General features: G+C 41.5%; 1 protein-coding gene across 1 annotated transcript in view; it reads left to right on the top strand.

The window, feature by feature from the left end:
• The window catches only part of Morc1 (MORC family CW-type zinc finger 1), a 140,100-nt gene that overhangs the window by 82,218 nt on the left and 43,885 nt on the right, over positions 1 to 13,997 (top strand). The window contains exons 15-16 of the mRNA XM_059277734.1: positions 1,144 to 1,246; positions 4,723 to 4,861. Coding sequence (XP_059133717.1) covers positions 1,144 to 1,246; positions 4,723 to 4,861 — 242 coding nt within the window. The remainder of the gene's footprint in view (positions 1 to 1,143; positions 1,247 to 4,722; positions 4,862 to 13,997) is intronic.

The following is a 13,997-nucleotide window of genomic DNA, read 5'->3' as shown; positions in this document are numbered from 1 at the left end:
GAGGGTGATTTGGTGCAGGACCAGAGTGGAGGGAAGGTCAAACCTGGGATGGTAGTCTCTTGTGATAGAAGACCTAAGTGAGAGATGTAAATGCCTGAACTAATGTGTGGCAGTGAGATTTAATAAAAGGAACGTATATAACACATTTAGAAAGTATGACTGAGGTAATTGATGACAGAATGTGACAGCCTGCCAGGTGACAATTAGAGTGGCCAATAATGAGTGTATCTTTGATGCCTGCCAAGTACTTGAAATGCATTCTCCAGTGGTGAAGGGCTGTATGGGATTGGGGCAGTCACTGGCTATCTCTGAGAATTAATCTCCTATTTAGGAAATGAGACTAGTGCTTATAGTTATGTCATAAAGTTGTGAACATATGAGCTAATAAGTGTCAGGTTTGCTAAGTGATCAAGAAAGTATTTAGCGGTGTTGATTTTCATCGCCATTAATATTGTGAAGCCATTTTATCCTCAGCTCCTCTTTATATAAATACTAGTAGAAATCTCATTTTTTACAGATGTTTGTACTGAAACAGAAATTAAGTCATTCTCCCAAGGTCCACAGGCTGTAGGAGGTGCTTCAGGTGTTGGTTGCCCATGCAAACTGCTTCTGCCTCAGGAGTGCACAAGAGGGAATTCAGGATTAAACTTGGGTTTAGCCTAAAGACAGCTGTGTGCCTTGGGCCTAAAAACAAGGAGAGATTGTGAGGGGAAACACATAAAGAAATCAGAGTGGGTTGTGGAATAAGAGTCAGGGGGGTGGGTAATGGACGGAGGAGGGCAGTGTGTGAATGACTCACAGATCTTCACTTTCCTTCTTAGTGTGGTTGAACATGGAAAGTGGAGCAGACAGGAACAGGCTGGAGTGAGAGTCAGGTCACTGGAATTTTTAGGAGAAGGGAGAATGAGATCTAGCAAGTTTCCTTTGCTCAAAAGGAATCCAATTTGGAGGGAGCTGGAGCAATGATGATGATTGCTTATTTCTTGGCGAGCTTCTTACATAGCTCACAGAAGCCTGGAATAGCTATGCCAGCAGGCATGGGGTGTGTGGTGAAGGGGTCGCTGCTTTGGGTATGTCGGACCTGACATCTTTTTTTTTTTAAGGATAAATTTTATTTTTTCATGTTTTTGTCTTTATGATCAGATCTTTGTCTCAAATGGAGAGTCCTGCCTTCCCCTTCCAATTATGAGGAAGAATTCCCTGACATGTGGATTTGTGCTAATAATCCCAACAACCTGGAAAACAGGTAGTGTTGATCAGTTTTTGAAAAATTCTTTATCAGTGTAGAATTACTAAGGTGTGTCTTATAAACCCTGAACATGTTAGTTGTAAAGAGATTTTAGCTTAGAAGCCTGTTTCTCTTTAAACCCTTCTTTAGCTCCTTGCTACCTATGAGAATATTATTTTGTTAATGTATTTTTCCATTTTTAAAAAAGAGATCTGCTGTAACCAAGCACAGGTCCTGGGGTGTATGCAGCTCCACCCTTCCCTGGCAGGAAGCCTTGGCCTCCTGAGCTCCGCCTTCCCATTCATGTTCACAGGGCATACTTGCTCTTACCAGAGTGTTCTTGAGAGGGCACATGCAGGGGCACTAAACGCTTAGACTATGTGCTTTTTTTCCTCCCCTATTTAAGTCACATATTGATTTCATTGCTTTTATGCTAGAGGAAGAAGTTCAGCCTAAACCGGAAAAGGGGCTGATTAAATATTGATGGCTGCCAGTGTTCGTACAAGCCCTTTTAGACTAATAGTCTTTCTCTGGGGAAAAAAGAGTTAGTATTCCTTTTTAACAGAGGCACCCTCACCCCAGCACTGCTTTTCTGTGTGGCTCTCTAAGTCCTTAGGCCTGATGGGTAAGTGGACCACTATTGCTAATAATGACACCAGGGTAATAATTCTTGTTGAAGTATATTTATGCGGCTCTGGAACCAAAGCACAGAGCCCTGGGAAGCCGTCCTTCACAGCTTTCTTTACTTCCAATTATCCAGTGACCCCGAACTGTCATGCTCTTGCCCTCTTCCCTTAGCAACTAGGGATGCCTCACAGAGCATCGCAGAATCATCTTCAAGACTACATTAATTTTGTCCCTTTTACACATTCAAATCATACCACTTGCAAGGGGGAGGTAAGACAAATTTAGTTGTGTTGACAGAAAACTGATGGACCTTGAAAATCTAAACTCCTGAAAGTGCTTCTATTTATAGTCTCCTGAAGCCCCTGAACCTTTAAACACACTGAACAATATTGACCATCTGTATTTCATTTCCACTGAAAAGATTATGATAAAATATGCATAAAGCAGCAGCAGGAGGCTTAGCAAGATGTAAAAGCATCTAATTGAGAGCAGGCGCTTCCTGCATGGGGAACACAAGGTCAGTGGTGTAGATGTGACTCCTGGTGGAATCTAGGGATCTGTCCTGTGGTCTCACTTAGTCCTCTGATTCAGCATTGTAGTCTGGACCTGCCTTCCTGAAGAATGGGGCTTGAAATATGCCCTGAGATATATGCACTGTTAACTTTAGATAGAAGCATATAAAATAAATTCATAGAAGCAAAAATGTTGTGGTTGTCTGTTAGGGCTTACACTGTGAGTATACAAGCAGAGTCATTAGGTGAGACATGATATTGTCTATACTTAAAAGAATACAGTTGGAAGTCTGAAATTGCCTCCTAGCTGCCCCCAAAGTCAGTGCCAATGGGTGACATTTGAATGAACAATGGTCTGTGTAAATAGAACTTGAGACAGAAACACCATGCCTTTCTCTTCTATAGGATTTGCACATTATGCCATTTTGTCTTTACAAAAGCCCTGTGAACTCATCCTATTTCTAAGAGGAGAAAGCACAGATACTCAGAAGGCTTCAGTGACTTGCCAGAGATTCCCACTTCAAGCTGAACCTGAAGCCAAGAGTCTGACACAAAACATCCTGTACATCCTAGGGAACCCAGTCCACTTAGATGCATCTAATGATTAAAACCATTTTAAATACACATGGTAGTATTCACAGCCAGCAGCCAAGACAAGGTAAAATGGAGCCAGTCTTGTTGAGGCCACTGAAGTCTTGTTTGTTTTCCAGTTTGAGCACAGAGGGAAACTACATTTTTGTCACAGTCCCTGAGAAATAGCTAGCAGAGCATTCCCATTGTATTCATGATATGCATTCATCTGTATTGAATGCAGGGATCACCGAATGCCAGCAGGGTAAAAATGATGCCTGTTATTTGGCTGAACCAAAACTCCCTGAATTTTGGAAAGGATGCAAATACATAGAGGTTGTATTGCATATTAAAATTTATGACCAAAAATCTTTGAAGGGAGACAGTTGAATGTGCTTCACTCTGATAAAATACTTAGGTTTCTTTGTTCTGAATATAAACCTTACATGGCTGTAAGGTTCTTTTCTCAAATGACACAGAGCACTGCATTGGTCCTGCCCCACAGATGTCTTCGTATTCATGCTGTTAGTAGCTATATATACAGTAGTCATTCTTGAGATGTGTTTATGTGGCACCTTTCTTTGAAAATAACAATAGCAGACACCACATGAAAGTAGGATTAAGTGTTGTTTTCACAGCAGTGCTGGAATTTGATGGTAGTTCTTCACTTTCTCTGTTGGTAGGGGGCAAGAAAAATACATGCTCGCAGCCTTGAAAAACAGAGCTGGTGGTTCCCATCGGCTCTATATTTTCTTCCCTGTTTCCAGTGGCAGGAGACCCTCCCCATTGCCAGCCTCCTCCCTCTCAAATTCCAACACACATACGTTTTCTGCACGTTTGACCCCCTTCTCGTCTTTTAATGATGGGATGCAACTCTCCCCTACTTCTTTCTATCAGTAACAGAGAACTGCTTAACCTAGAAGAGACCCAAATAATTGACATTTCATACTACTACTCCACACCACAGCTATGCCCCAGAACTGTACTCAGAGTTTAATTCCTTTTCCGCATCAAGTCTAAACTTGACAAACTAAACAAACTATTTCACTTAAAAAAATGATGGATTCAGTTCTCTAGAACATAGCTATAGCATTAAAAAAAATTTAAAGCAAAATGGCCTCAAGCTTTCCAAAATAAAGGCTTCGTTATTTTTTGTAACCATGGTGAGAATTGTTCATGGTTGTAAAATACACAAGACTGGGAGCCAGGATGATTGCCAAGTACTAGACCACCGAGGACAGCAGGTCATTTGGGAAAGAAGTGCCAGTCAGGGTTGCTCAGAGCTGTCTAGTGACCTATGTGCAAGCCTCCATAAACCCAAAGCTGTCCCTGAATACTGCATGACATTCTCAGTGATTCCAAACAAGATCCATGTGTCTCAGAGATAGAATGGTTTGTTATATTTTGGAGTGATGCATAGATTTCTAAACCAGATTTGGGGGCTGGAGTGAGGAAATGTTTGTCAGAATTGAGATGATACAATTTTTTTTTAAAAAAAAATTGATTTCTGATAATGTAGGATAAGGGGACCATTAGCAAAATAATTCATGTTCTCCCATCCTCATTAACACATGGGCCACCACATTTTCTCTGTAGCTCTTTCTCATGCCAACTGGACATTGAAGATGAAATATTGCCCCAAAGTTGTGTAATTCTTCTTTATATTTGAATTTTTGTGTATATAAAAGAAAACGTAACACTTTAGAGAAGTAAATCATCCTGTATAGTCAGCATATACCTTCACACTTCCTTCTGATGCTAATCTCTTCCTTGTGGATTATGAAGCTGTAATCAGCCCGAACACCTGCCTCCTATCCCACTGGGCACCATGAGCAGAAGACCGCCATCAAAAGATGAGAAAGAGAGGCAACTTCAAGAGTCAGTCCAAAGATACCAGAACAGACTGGCAGAAGTACAGCCACAGGTGAGCTGTCACTCAGCCTTCCAAATTTAGCAATTGCTCTTGAGCTGCTGATATCTTACATGCAAATCAACCAATATGGTTTTCTCAAGTAAAATGCACACAGCCTTTGTTTTTTTATTTCTCTTTTGCCACTTTGGCATCTGAGAATTATTCTAAAGGTAAATGGGGAGAAAGAAGAGTGCTATAAAAATATCTGCGTATGTACTAAGGCCATCTATCTACACAGGGCATGTGGGGGACAGGGTATTTATTTCTGCTGTACAGTTGTGTGCTTGTTTAAGGTCAGGTGTTGAAGATAGGGAACCAGGTGTGCATGACTTCAACGATTAGGCTGCACCCCTTTCTCACCCCATGCACCACCAGGGTTTTTCCCTGGAAGTGGACATTTTAGATAAAGCGTGTTTTTCAGACAACCCTGGCCCATTAATACAGAATGTCAAAGACATTTTTTTTTTTAATTGTTAAAAGAACTTGGTAAGAATAAACATTACTATGGATGAAGAGGTAATTATGAGAATTTCAGTGGAAGAAATGGGACATGCAGAAAATCCTATGACCTTTATTTTTATTAGCATATATCAACTGTCCGAAGTAAGGGAATTTCTCATGACATTTCTGTAATACACATAACATACTTCGATCATTTCCTTCCTTTCTTACACTTTCTCTTAACGTTCTCTCCTTCTCCCTGTTCTTTTCTCCTTCTCCTCTTCTCTAGTATATTTTTGTTTTCATTTTTCACTTTGATTTGTTTGCTTGCTTGCTTGCATGAGAGAGGGAGGGTGGAGAGATTGCTTGAGTGCATATGGAGGTCAGAGGACAACCTTGGGTGTCAGTCTTCACCTTCTATCTTGTTGGAGGCAGGGTCTTTCTGTCAATCAAAGCTTTGTTTGCCAGCCTAGCTGCCCGAGAACCTCTGGAGATCTCCCATTCTCCCTTCCCATCCCATAGGAGCATTAGCATTATAGATGGGTGCCATCGCACCGTGAATCTTCACACTCCTGTAGCATGTGCTTTACCCACTGAACCACGCCCCCAGCCCTTATTTTCTTGACCAAGAGTTATATCTCTGCTTGTAGATTCAGCACCCAGATTCAGCATTTTAAACTTTGTATAGCTAGTTTGCTCAAGTGGCATTTGAGAAGGACAGCAGTAAATATTCGGACTTATTGATTCATCTGTGGATGCCAGAAAACAGAAAGAGAAAAGACTCATTAGAATGGAAAATCCTGTGATGGGGTAGGATTCAATCCAAAATTACATCAGTTTTGGTTTCTTGTAGTTTAAACATTTTCCCTTCTTACCTTCCCACTTTGCTAGGGATCTCCAGTGTGAGTCAGACACCAGCTGAGGTGGTAACATGACTGGTCTTCTCCCTTAGCTTGGCATCTTGGTCAGTTTGGGAATGATACTGAGGATTACTTAGGAAATACATCCCAAAGCATTCCACACTGACAAAACACATCTCACTGTTCTGTTTAGTTAATAAAGCCTCTAGTCTTGGGTGTGATAACAGAAACCAGAAATAAGGTATCTGAGCCTGTGGTTATTTTACCTGACAGGCAAATAGATAAATATAGATGTTTCTGTTCTGAAATACCTCTTCTTTGTAAAGTCATTTCTCAATTTCTCTTCCACTCCTTGAAGCTTTGGGAAGACATTCAACATACTGGAGTTGATTTTATCTTTTGGCCATCTCTGAATATATTGTTTTCCTTCCTTAGAGGTCACTATTGTCAATTGGATATTGATAGTACTATTCATAAAGCCTTAATTAGCTTATTGTTTGTTTAAAGTTGGATCATGTTATTTATCATTGAGGTGGAGATTTTAATGGAAACTGACGAAGTCAACAGATGGGCGCCATCCATTCTGTTTATTCTCTCTTTCTTGATAGATTTTCCCCCTACAAATTTAAATCAGGATTATAGATTTAGCTCATTTAGATTCTAACAGCAATTTAGCACCACTTATGTAGAAATCTTGTTCAAAGAATGTAAGAATCCTCACTGTCCTTTTCCTTAAAGGAGAGTTTCCACCAAAAAAATCTGTGTGGAAAAACATTCTTAGAATCATAATATAGTTTCAAGTATTCAGTGCTAGTCAATGGCCAGACTCCAGGCAGCTGGTTAATTTCAAGTGGTTATTGACTTTTGAATGCTTGCTTTTGGGGAATTTCCCAGGCTAGATAGACCATGTAGGAAGTTCAGAGTAACTGGAATATTAGAATGTCAGGTTCTTGGAGGCAGGGAAAGTCTCAGCTGTGCCTACCATGACTTGGTATTACCTAAATCAGTGCCTGGTGGGTACTGAGCATTCAACAGGTCATTGTTGAAATGGTAAATAAATGACGTCTTCAGTTACCAAACTATCTCTTTGTGGACCAAATCTAATGATGATTTCCAAATTGCCAACCACAGTAAGACAGCATTAGTTCAATAGACCTGGAATGGTGTGGAAGTTTATTCCAGGGAGACCTCAAGGGGCACTTTAAAATAAGTACCTGTCATAGGGAAAGTGGCCTTGAACTTCTATCTTGAAGTCTACTTAGAGAAAATTGTAGGAATCAGAGCATCTAAGGCAATAATAGCATAAGACTTGGCAAAAAGCATTGTTCTGATCCCTCATGAGGGAACTTAGATACTTAAAAAGCAAACTCAGTTTTTTTGTGGTGTAGTTATCTTTTCAACACAGTAAAATTCTTTATAAAATATGGGAATTACTGAATAGAAGGATTTTGAAAGAGCACTTCAATTCTTTAAGAAAAATAATCCATGGAAGTAATATGGAGTTCAATAACTATCCTTTGGTGATATCTACCCAGGGTCAAAAGCAAGAGTGAAAGCCATGTTGTAGACAGTGCGAAGTTGTCTTCTTTATTGTCCTTGAAACAATGATTCTCAACCTGTGGGTCTCGACCCAATGAGGGTCGAATATTGGATATCCTGCATGTCAGATATTTACATTATGATTCATGACAGCAGCAAAATCATAGCTATGAAGTAGCAACAAAATTTTATGGTTGTGGGGGGTCACCACAACCTGAGGAACTGTGTTAAAGGGTCACAGCATTAGGAAGGCTGAGAACCACTGCCTTAGAATAACTGTTTTTGGCGGCGTACAACATTTGATAAATGCGGGGATGGGGAGGTCAGAGAAGTAGCATCGCCTCTGCTCAGTGTCAAAATAAACTGCATCTGGGTGCAGGCAGAATGCCACTAGGAAATCACGATAGGCTCATTTACTACCATGATTCAGCATGTTTCTTGGCTAGCACTCATTTGTCTATCCTCTTGGAGTTAGGCTGTCATAAAGTATAAACCGTATAATTATGCTCGCCCACTGCCTTGCTCTTCCCGATAGCCTCTTACTAACAGTGATCACTTATCCACTGAGAAGACCTGGGGAGCAAGTGTAGCCGCGGCTTACTCCTGCACACTTAACTCTTCACCTCTGCGTTTTAGCATCAATGGTAGCTGGCAGTCTGAAGTGGAAAATGAAGAAGGTAACTAGGTATCTTGGTTAATTCTCTGTTGCTGTGATAAAATACCATGACCAAGAGCAATGTAAGGAAGAAATGTGTATTTTGGTTCACAGTTCAAGGACACAGTTCATCAGATCAGGGGAGTCAAGACTTCCCAAAATCCACTGATCTCTGCATTGTGTCTAGTTGCCTTCTCCTGTGGGGATCTCCATTTGCTATAGGAGAGGCTTCTGATGAGGGTTGGTAGCAATACTTCTCTATGGGTATATAAGGATATGATTTAGAATGTAATAAGGAATTATGTTGGTCTAGCAAGGCTTTTCTAAGATTCATGACCTCACTAGCTTTGATAAGAAGGCTAGATTTCCGGCATCAGGCATGATTTCCTTTCTGTAGAATGGGTCTTAACTATGATTAAAGAGCTGTTGGCTACCATGATCGGGTGCATACCACTTATTGCACTTTCAGGGATATCTTGTCATGCTGGTCATTGTTGTGGTTTGTGGGTGTTGCATCAGGGTAGGACTATTCATTGCTTCTTTTCCTTGGCAGCTGGTAAAGTATCTTCCGGTAGAAAGCCAGACCATAATAAGGAGGCTTTCAGGTCAGATCCAGCTGGAATCATCCAAGCCAGGGGCTCACTTTATCTAAGGAATCCATCACTGGAAGCTTGTAGGTGGTTACTGATCCTGTCAAGCTGACACTAGATCCAAGATCCAAGGTTATTCTGGATCTTGAGTTCTGTGGTTCTAGGTTGTATATCACCTTCAGACAGGAGCTTAGAATGTTAATACTTCTTCTCAGCTCCTCTCAAAACCCAGCAGCTTTGGTTTCTCTCCCACCCTTACACACCCTACCATAATTGATAATCGGTGTTGACCAGCCAAAACCCTGGTTATAAATTGTGTGGCTGGAGCAATCCTTTGCAATCTTTCTTCTGAACAGATGAATTTGTACCCTACTCTGGTGTAGGCTTGGGGCTCCCATTACCTGCTTTCTATACTGAGTGACAAGCACCACCTGCTGGCCAAGAGAAGCATTTCAATAGTAATATGTTACTTGATTGCTTGGCCGCTGTTTGACTGGATAATTGTTTTTCTATTTTCTAATATACCGAGGCAATACTTTTAATACTGCTGACCTATGAAATCTCTATGTAATTTAGGAGTTTCTAATCTTCCATCTTTCACCTCCCTTAGTTTTAACTCACAGCTTAAATTTCTATATTCCATTGTGTAACAAGGATGACTCTGCACATAGAATTTAGTTTTAGTTACATTTGATTCAGGCTTTTGGAGGACAGCATTAAAATACCCTCAGTCATTAAAAGATGAATCACAGTTTCATATTCTAAACTTACCTACTATGTTTTACTTAAAAGTTATTTATTTTTATTTTATGTATTTGTGGGGTTTATCTGCATGTATCTGCATAACTTGAATTTGGTGCTCAGTGGAGGCCAGAAGAAGATATTGGATCCTGCCGTGTGGATGCTGGGAATTTGCATGTTTGTACAGTGATGTTGTGTTGCTTGGTTATCTTCTAGGCTTCATGACCAATAGTCGTCTTTCAGTTCACAGTCAAGGCTCTCTGTAGCCTGACACAGCTTCCTTGCTAACGTCTTTTTTCTCATTTTGCCTGATTCTGCTCTGCATTTTTCATGCGCTTCTCATGTCCACACTGCACTGAGAGCCATTGTTCCCGCCATTCTCCTCTGTAGTGGCCTCTGCCCTTTCTTGAGTCCCTTGTGATCTCAGACTGATGCCAAACCCTGTGTGAAATCTTTGTCCACCCCCCCCACCCTCCCACCCCCACCCACCCCACCCCCACCCACCCCCCCCCCCCCCGCTCTGTGAAAGCATCTTTTCCCCTTCTGGTCTCCTTGTCCTTGGCATGTCCCTCTTACAGCACACTTTCACCTTCTCCCTGCCATTACAGATACTTACATATCAGATCCATCTCCTTCATCAAAAAAAAAAAAAAATTCATTTACTCTTGTCCACATTCCCAGCAGCACCCAGGACTGGACGTTTGAGTGATAGGTATTTACCAAATGATGTGGAGGACAGAGTGAATAATTTGATATTTTCATTTGGGAAGACTGAGTGGGCCTACACAGGTGAAACTTTCCAACTTCTGCATCATATATTACTGGAGACCAAATTTTTCTTACACTTGGTCAAAGTAGAGTGATGTATACTAAAGTATAGAGTTCACATCTGGATTCCATTTGTCTTGTTTATAGTCTTCCCACCAAATGGACAGTACTGATGGGATTCCATGCCTCTGAAAAGGAAAGGCAGCAATATCTTTCTTTTGTTTTGCAGAACTCGTATGGACACACACACACACACACACACACACACACACACACACACACAAATTGAACTTAAATAATCTGGCAGTTCCCGTGTTGGTCGTTGTCGCTGTAAATGTTGAGCAAAGGCGGCTTGAGGAATTTTTAGCTGTGTGTTTGAAGTTAGAATGAAATATCTGAGCAAAACTTTGTAATGGAGAATGTGAACACATTTTCCCATCTAGAATTTAATCTTTTTTAATGTGCCATTATTGTGGAGGATGCTGATTTCAAATGTGTGTTGCTACGGTGACAGATGCCTTAGAAAGTGTATTGATTTATCACGAGTACTTTCCAACCCCCTTACATAAACATCCATGTTCTAAAATTTATGGCACCTAAAGACCCTTGTCTTGCAAGAGGCTGTTATATTCATTGTAGTTGAAATATTTTACTTTATTACTCTGGCTACAAAGAAAGATCTCATTTCTCCGTGGTGTTGCATTACTTTTCCAAGATGGCAAATTAATGATACTTTCACATTTGTAGGCCCTGAGTTCATGCATAATAATGAGAGGTTAGAAGAACTGCTTATGATTAACTTACCCAGAAGCCCCCTGAAGGCAGGTACAGTGGGCTCCCTTTGTCTTGACTTACTTCTCACTGCCCTGCCTGGCGCACTGTTGTGCACAATAGATTGTCCTCGGAGGGTGGGCCTCTCTTCTCAACTTGAATTGACCAGTCAAATTAACTTCTTAAAAAGCAGGTGTTAAACCTTCTGTCAGAACAGCAGTTTGTGTTTACTTAACATACCCAGAGAGGCTCAGTAGCTAGAGAGAAGCTAGCGGTCTTGTGTGATGGTATGTGATTCACAAAGCCCAGGATATGCACAACTTCTGGATTCATAAATTACCCAACTTTTTTTTTCCCCCAGGAGGCTGGAACTAAGGCACATTACCTATTGTCTGCTACTGGGCTTTCCAGAAGGGACCAAATAATGGTACTGAAGGCCAAGATGACTTTCAATCCAGAGGGGAATATGTCCTTTTGTGGAGGACAGAAATAGCGTTGACAGCTGCATGCAGGCATGCTGCGTTGCATTCCTCTCTTTGCATGCCAGTCAGTCATTTCCAGCCACATCAATAAGGACGAGAGGAGAGGTGCGCGTGTGTGGCCTGAAATAATTCAACGGGAGACAACGCTAATTTGGATTCTAATGCGTCCGTACCTATTTGATCTCTGCCCTGCAAACCCTCCTTAAGCACCTGAACTGTGTGTACCATCAGTTCTCAATTAGTGTGTTGGCTAATCAAGGACTGCCAGAGGCTTCCTGGCATCCTGGATGTATTCAGAGCCTGTTCCCTGGCTCAGTTACATAAGATGCGGTTATTTGGCCTCCTTCCAAAGCAGGCTCCTCCTTGCTCCTCTCTAGGGCAAGCCCAGGCCTCAGAACCTGCAGCTCTGGGCACAGATACCTTCGTCCTTCCCTGGGAGCTGGGATCCTGTTTCCCATCTTGTTTGGCTTTAATCTATCTTTTTATACAGAACCTGAATTTACATTTTGAATTCAGCTCAAGGATCTGGATTTTATTACTGTTCTAACTTTGAATTTATTTTTACATATAGTACTACTGGCTTGTTAATCCTTGTTGAACCTTCAACTCCTGTATTTTCTTGATCTATCCCAACTCTATGGGCTCAGGAAAACTCAGACTGGATCCCTCTATGGTTCCGTTTCCACCAGGGGCTTTCCCGCAGATGCATCCAACCCTTTGGCCCATCCTCCCTGACCAGCCCCAGCCTTCTACACGGGGTGTGGAGAGGGGTTGCTGACACCCAGGGGCCTCGCACTGCAGGGATGGATCCAGCTCGTGTGCACAGGAGAAATGGGGAAATCCAGAGCTAACAGTGATTTCTGTTTGAGGACCCTGTCAGTTCTAGGCAGATTTGGAAGGCAAGGTGATCACTTGGGCTTTCTTAGTGGCATTTTCTAGATATTAAATTTTTGTGCATATAATATATTTTTCTCCTCCCCTAACTCCTCCCATCTCCCTACCCAAGAAACTTCATGTTTTTTCTCTTGAGAGAAACAAACTACAAGAAACAAACATCAAAACAAACAAAAACTACAAGACAACAGCAACAATAGCAACAACAACAACAACAACAAAAACTGCACCCACACAAACAAACATGGAGTCTCTTTTGTGTTTGCTAACTTTTCCTGGGGCATGGGGCCCGTCTTGGAGTCCATAGTTAACACCTAGTGACACTCCATGGGAGAAAATGAACTCCTGATGACATACTCCTCTACCCCTGGATCAACGCCTTGCTTATCCCTCATCAGAGAAGCTTCTTCTTGAAGTAGATCATAATTAACCCAGAGACCCACAACTGGACAATGCCGAGTGAGAGACTCTGGAACACTCAGCCCTAAATGGGATATCTTCATCCAACCTTTCTTCTCAAGGCTCAGTGATAGGGAAGAGGAAGCAGGAAAGATTGTAAGAGCTGGAGGTGGTGGATGACTCCAAGGAAACAGTGTCACCCAGACACAACAGGGCTGATCCACAAGACCTGCTTAGCGGCTTTTTAAGTAGGGAAAAGAAACAACAAGCTATGGTGAGCATTTTGGCCTGTCTGGAATACAAGCAAATATCTCTGAGGGGGAAGCTAAGACCTTAGGAGAGGAGAAGGAAATTAGAAAGACATATGAAAAAAATATTCAATTAGATTTTGCTGCAAAGACATCCTTTCAAATTCAAACACACTCTCCAGAGATTCCACAGTTTGGAGAGGGAAATTTCTTCAAATGCTTACTAATAATAATCAGGCACAAATGAAATTCCAAGGTGTACTGTTTTCTTCCAGATCTCAAGTTCAGTAAATTAAACACACACACACACACACACACACACACACACACACACACACACACACACACACACACGAGGCTGGGGTGTACACCAGGTTCACAAAACAAAAGTCTCTTGTTATTGGCGTCTTGGAACCTTCTTTCCAGGCTGTGTCCATCACAAATGTACAAATGTTCACCTCTTTCTTTCTGCCTTGGGGGTTCCTCTGTTTTCTGCTTCCACAGATAACCCACCTGAGGCAGCTTGTGCTGATTCCATTGTGGCTTGCAAGACCCTGAATTTGTAAGAGAAATGCAGCCGTCATCTTGCTGGTAGAGGTTATGACTACCGTTTAAAAATAATTACCCGTATTTGTAAGATGTCTGTCATTATTCTTTTTTTTTTTGAAATCTGAGAAGATGATGAGGAGAAAAGATGCTGTCATTAGGAAATAACTATTCGTTAGGTAACAGAGACAGAATTGGAAGTGGATTAACTATG

This window comes from Peromyscus eremicus, chromosome 12, assembly GCF_949786415.1.
Source record: "Peromyscus eremicus chromosome 12, PerEre_H2_v1, whole genome shotgun sequence".
In the NCBI taxonomy this organism is placed as follows: domain Eukaryota; kingdom Metazoa; phylum Chordata; class Mammalia; order Rodentia; family Cricetidae; genus Peromyscus; species Peromyscus eremicus.
The sequence above is the reverse complement of the archived record's forward strand: the minus strand, read 5'-3'. Positions and strand labels throughout refer to the sequence as shown.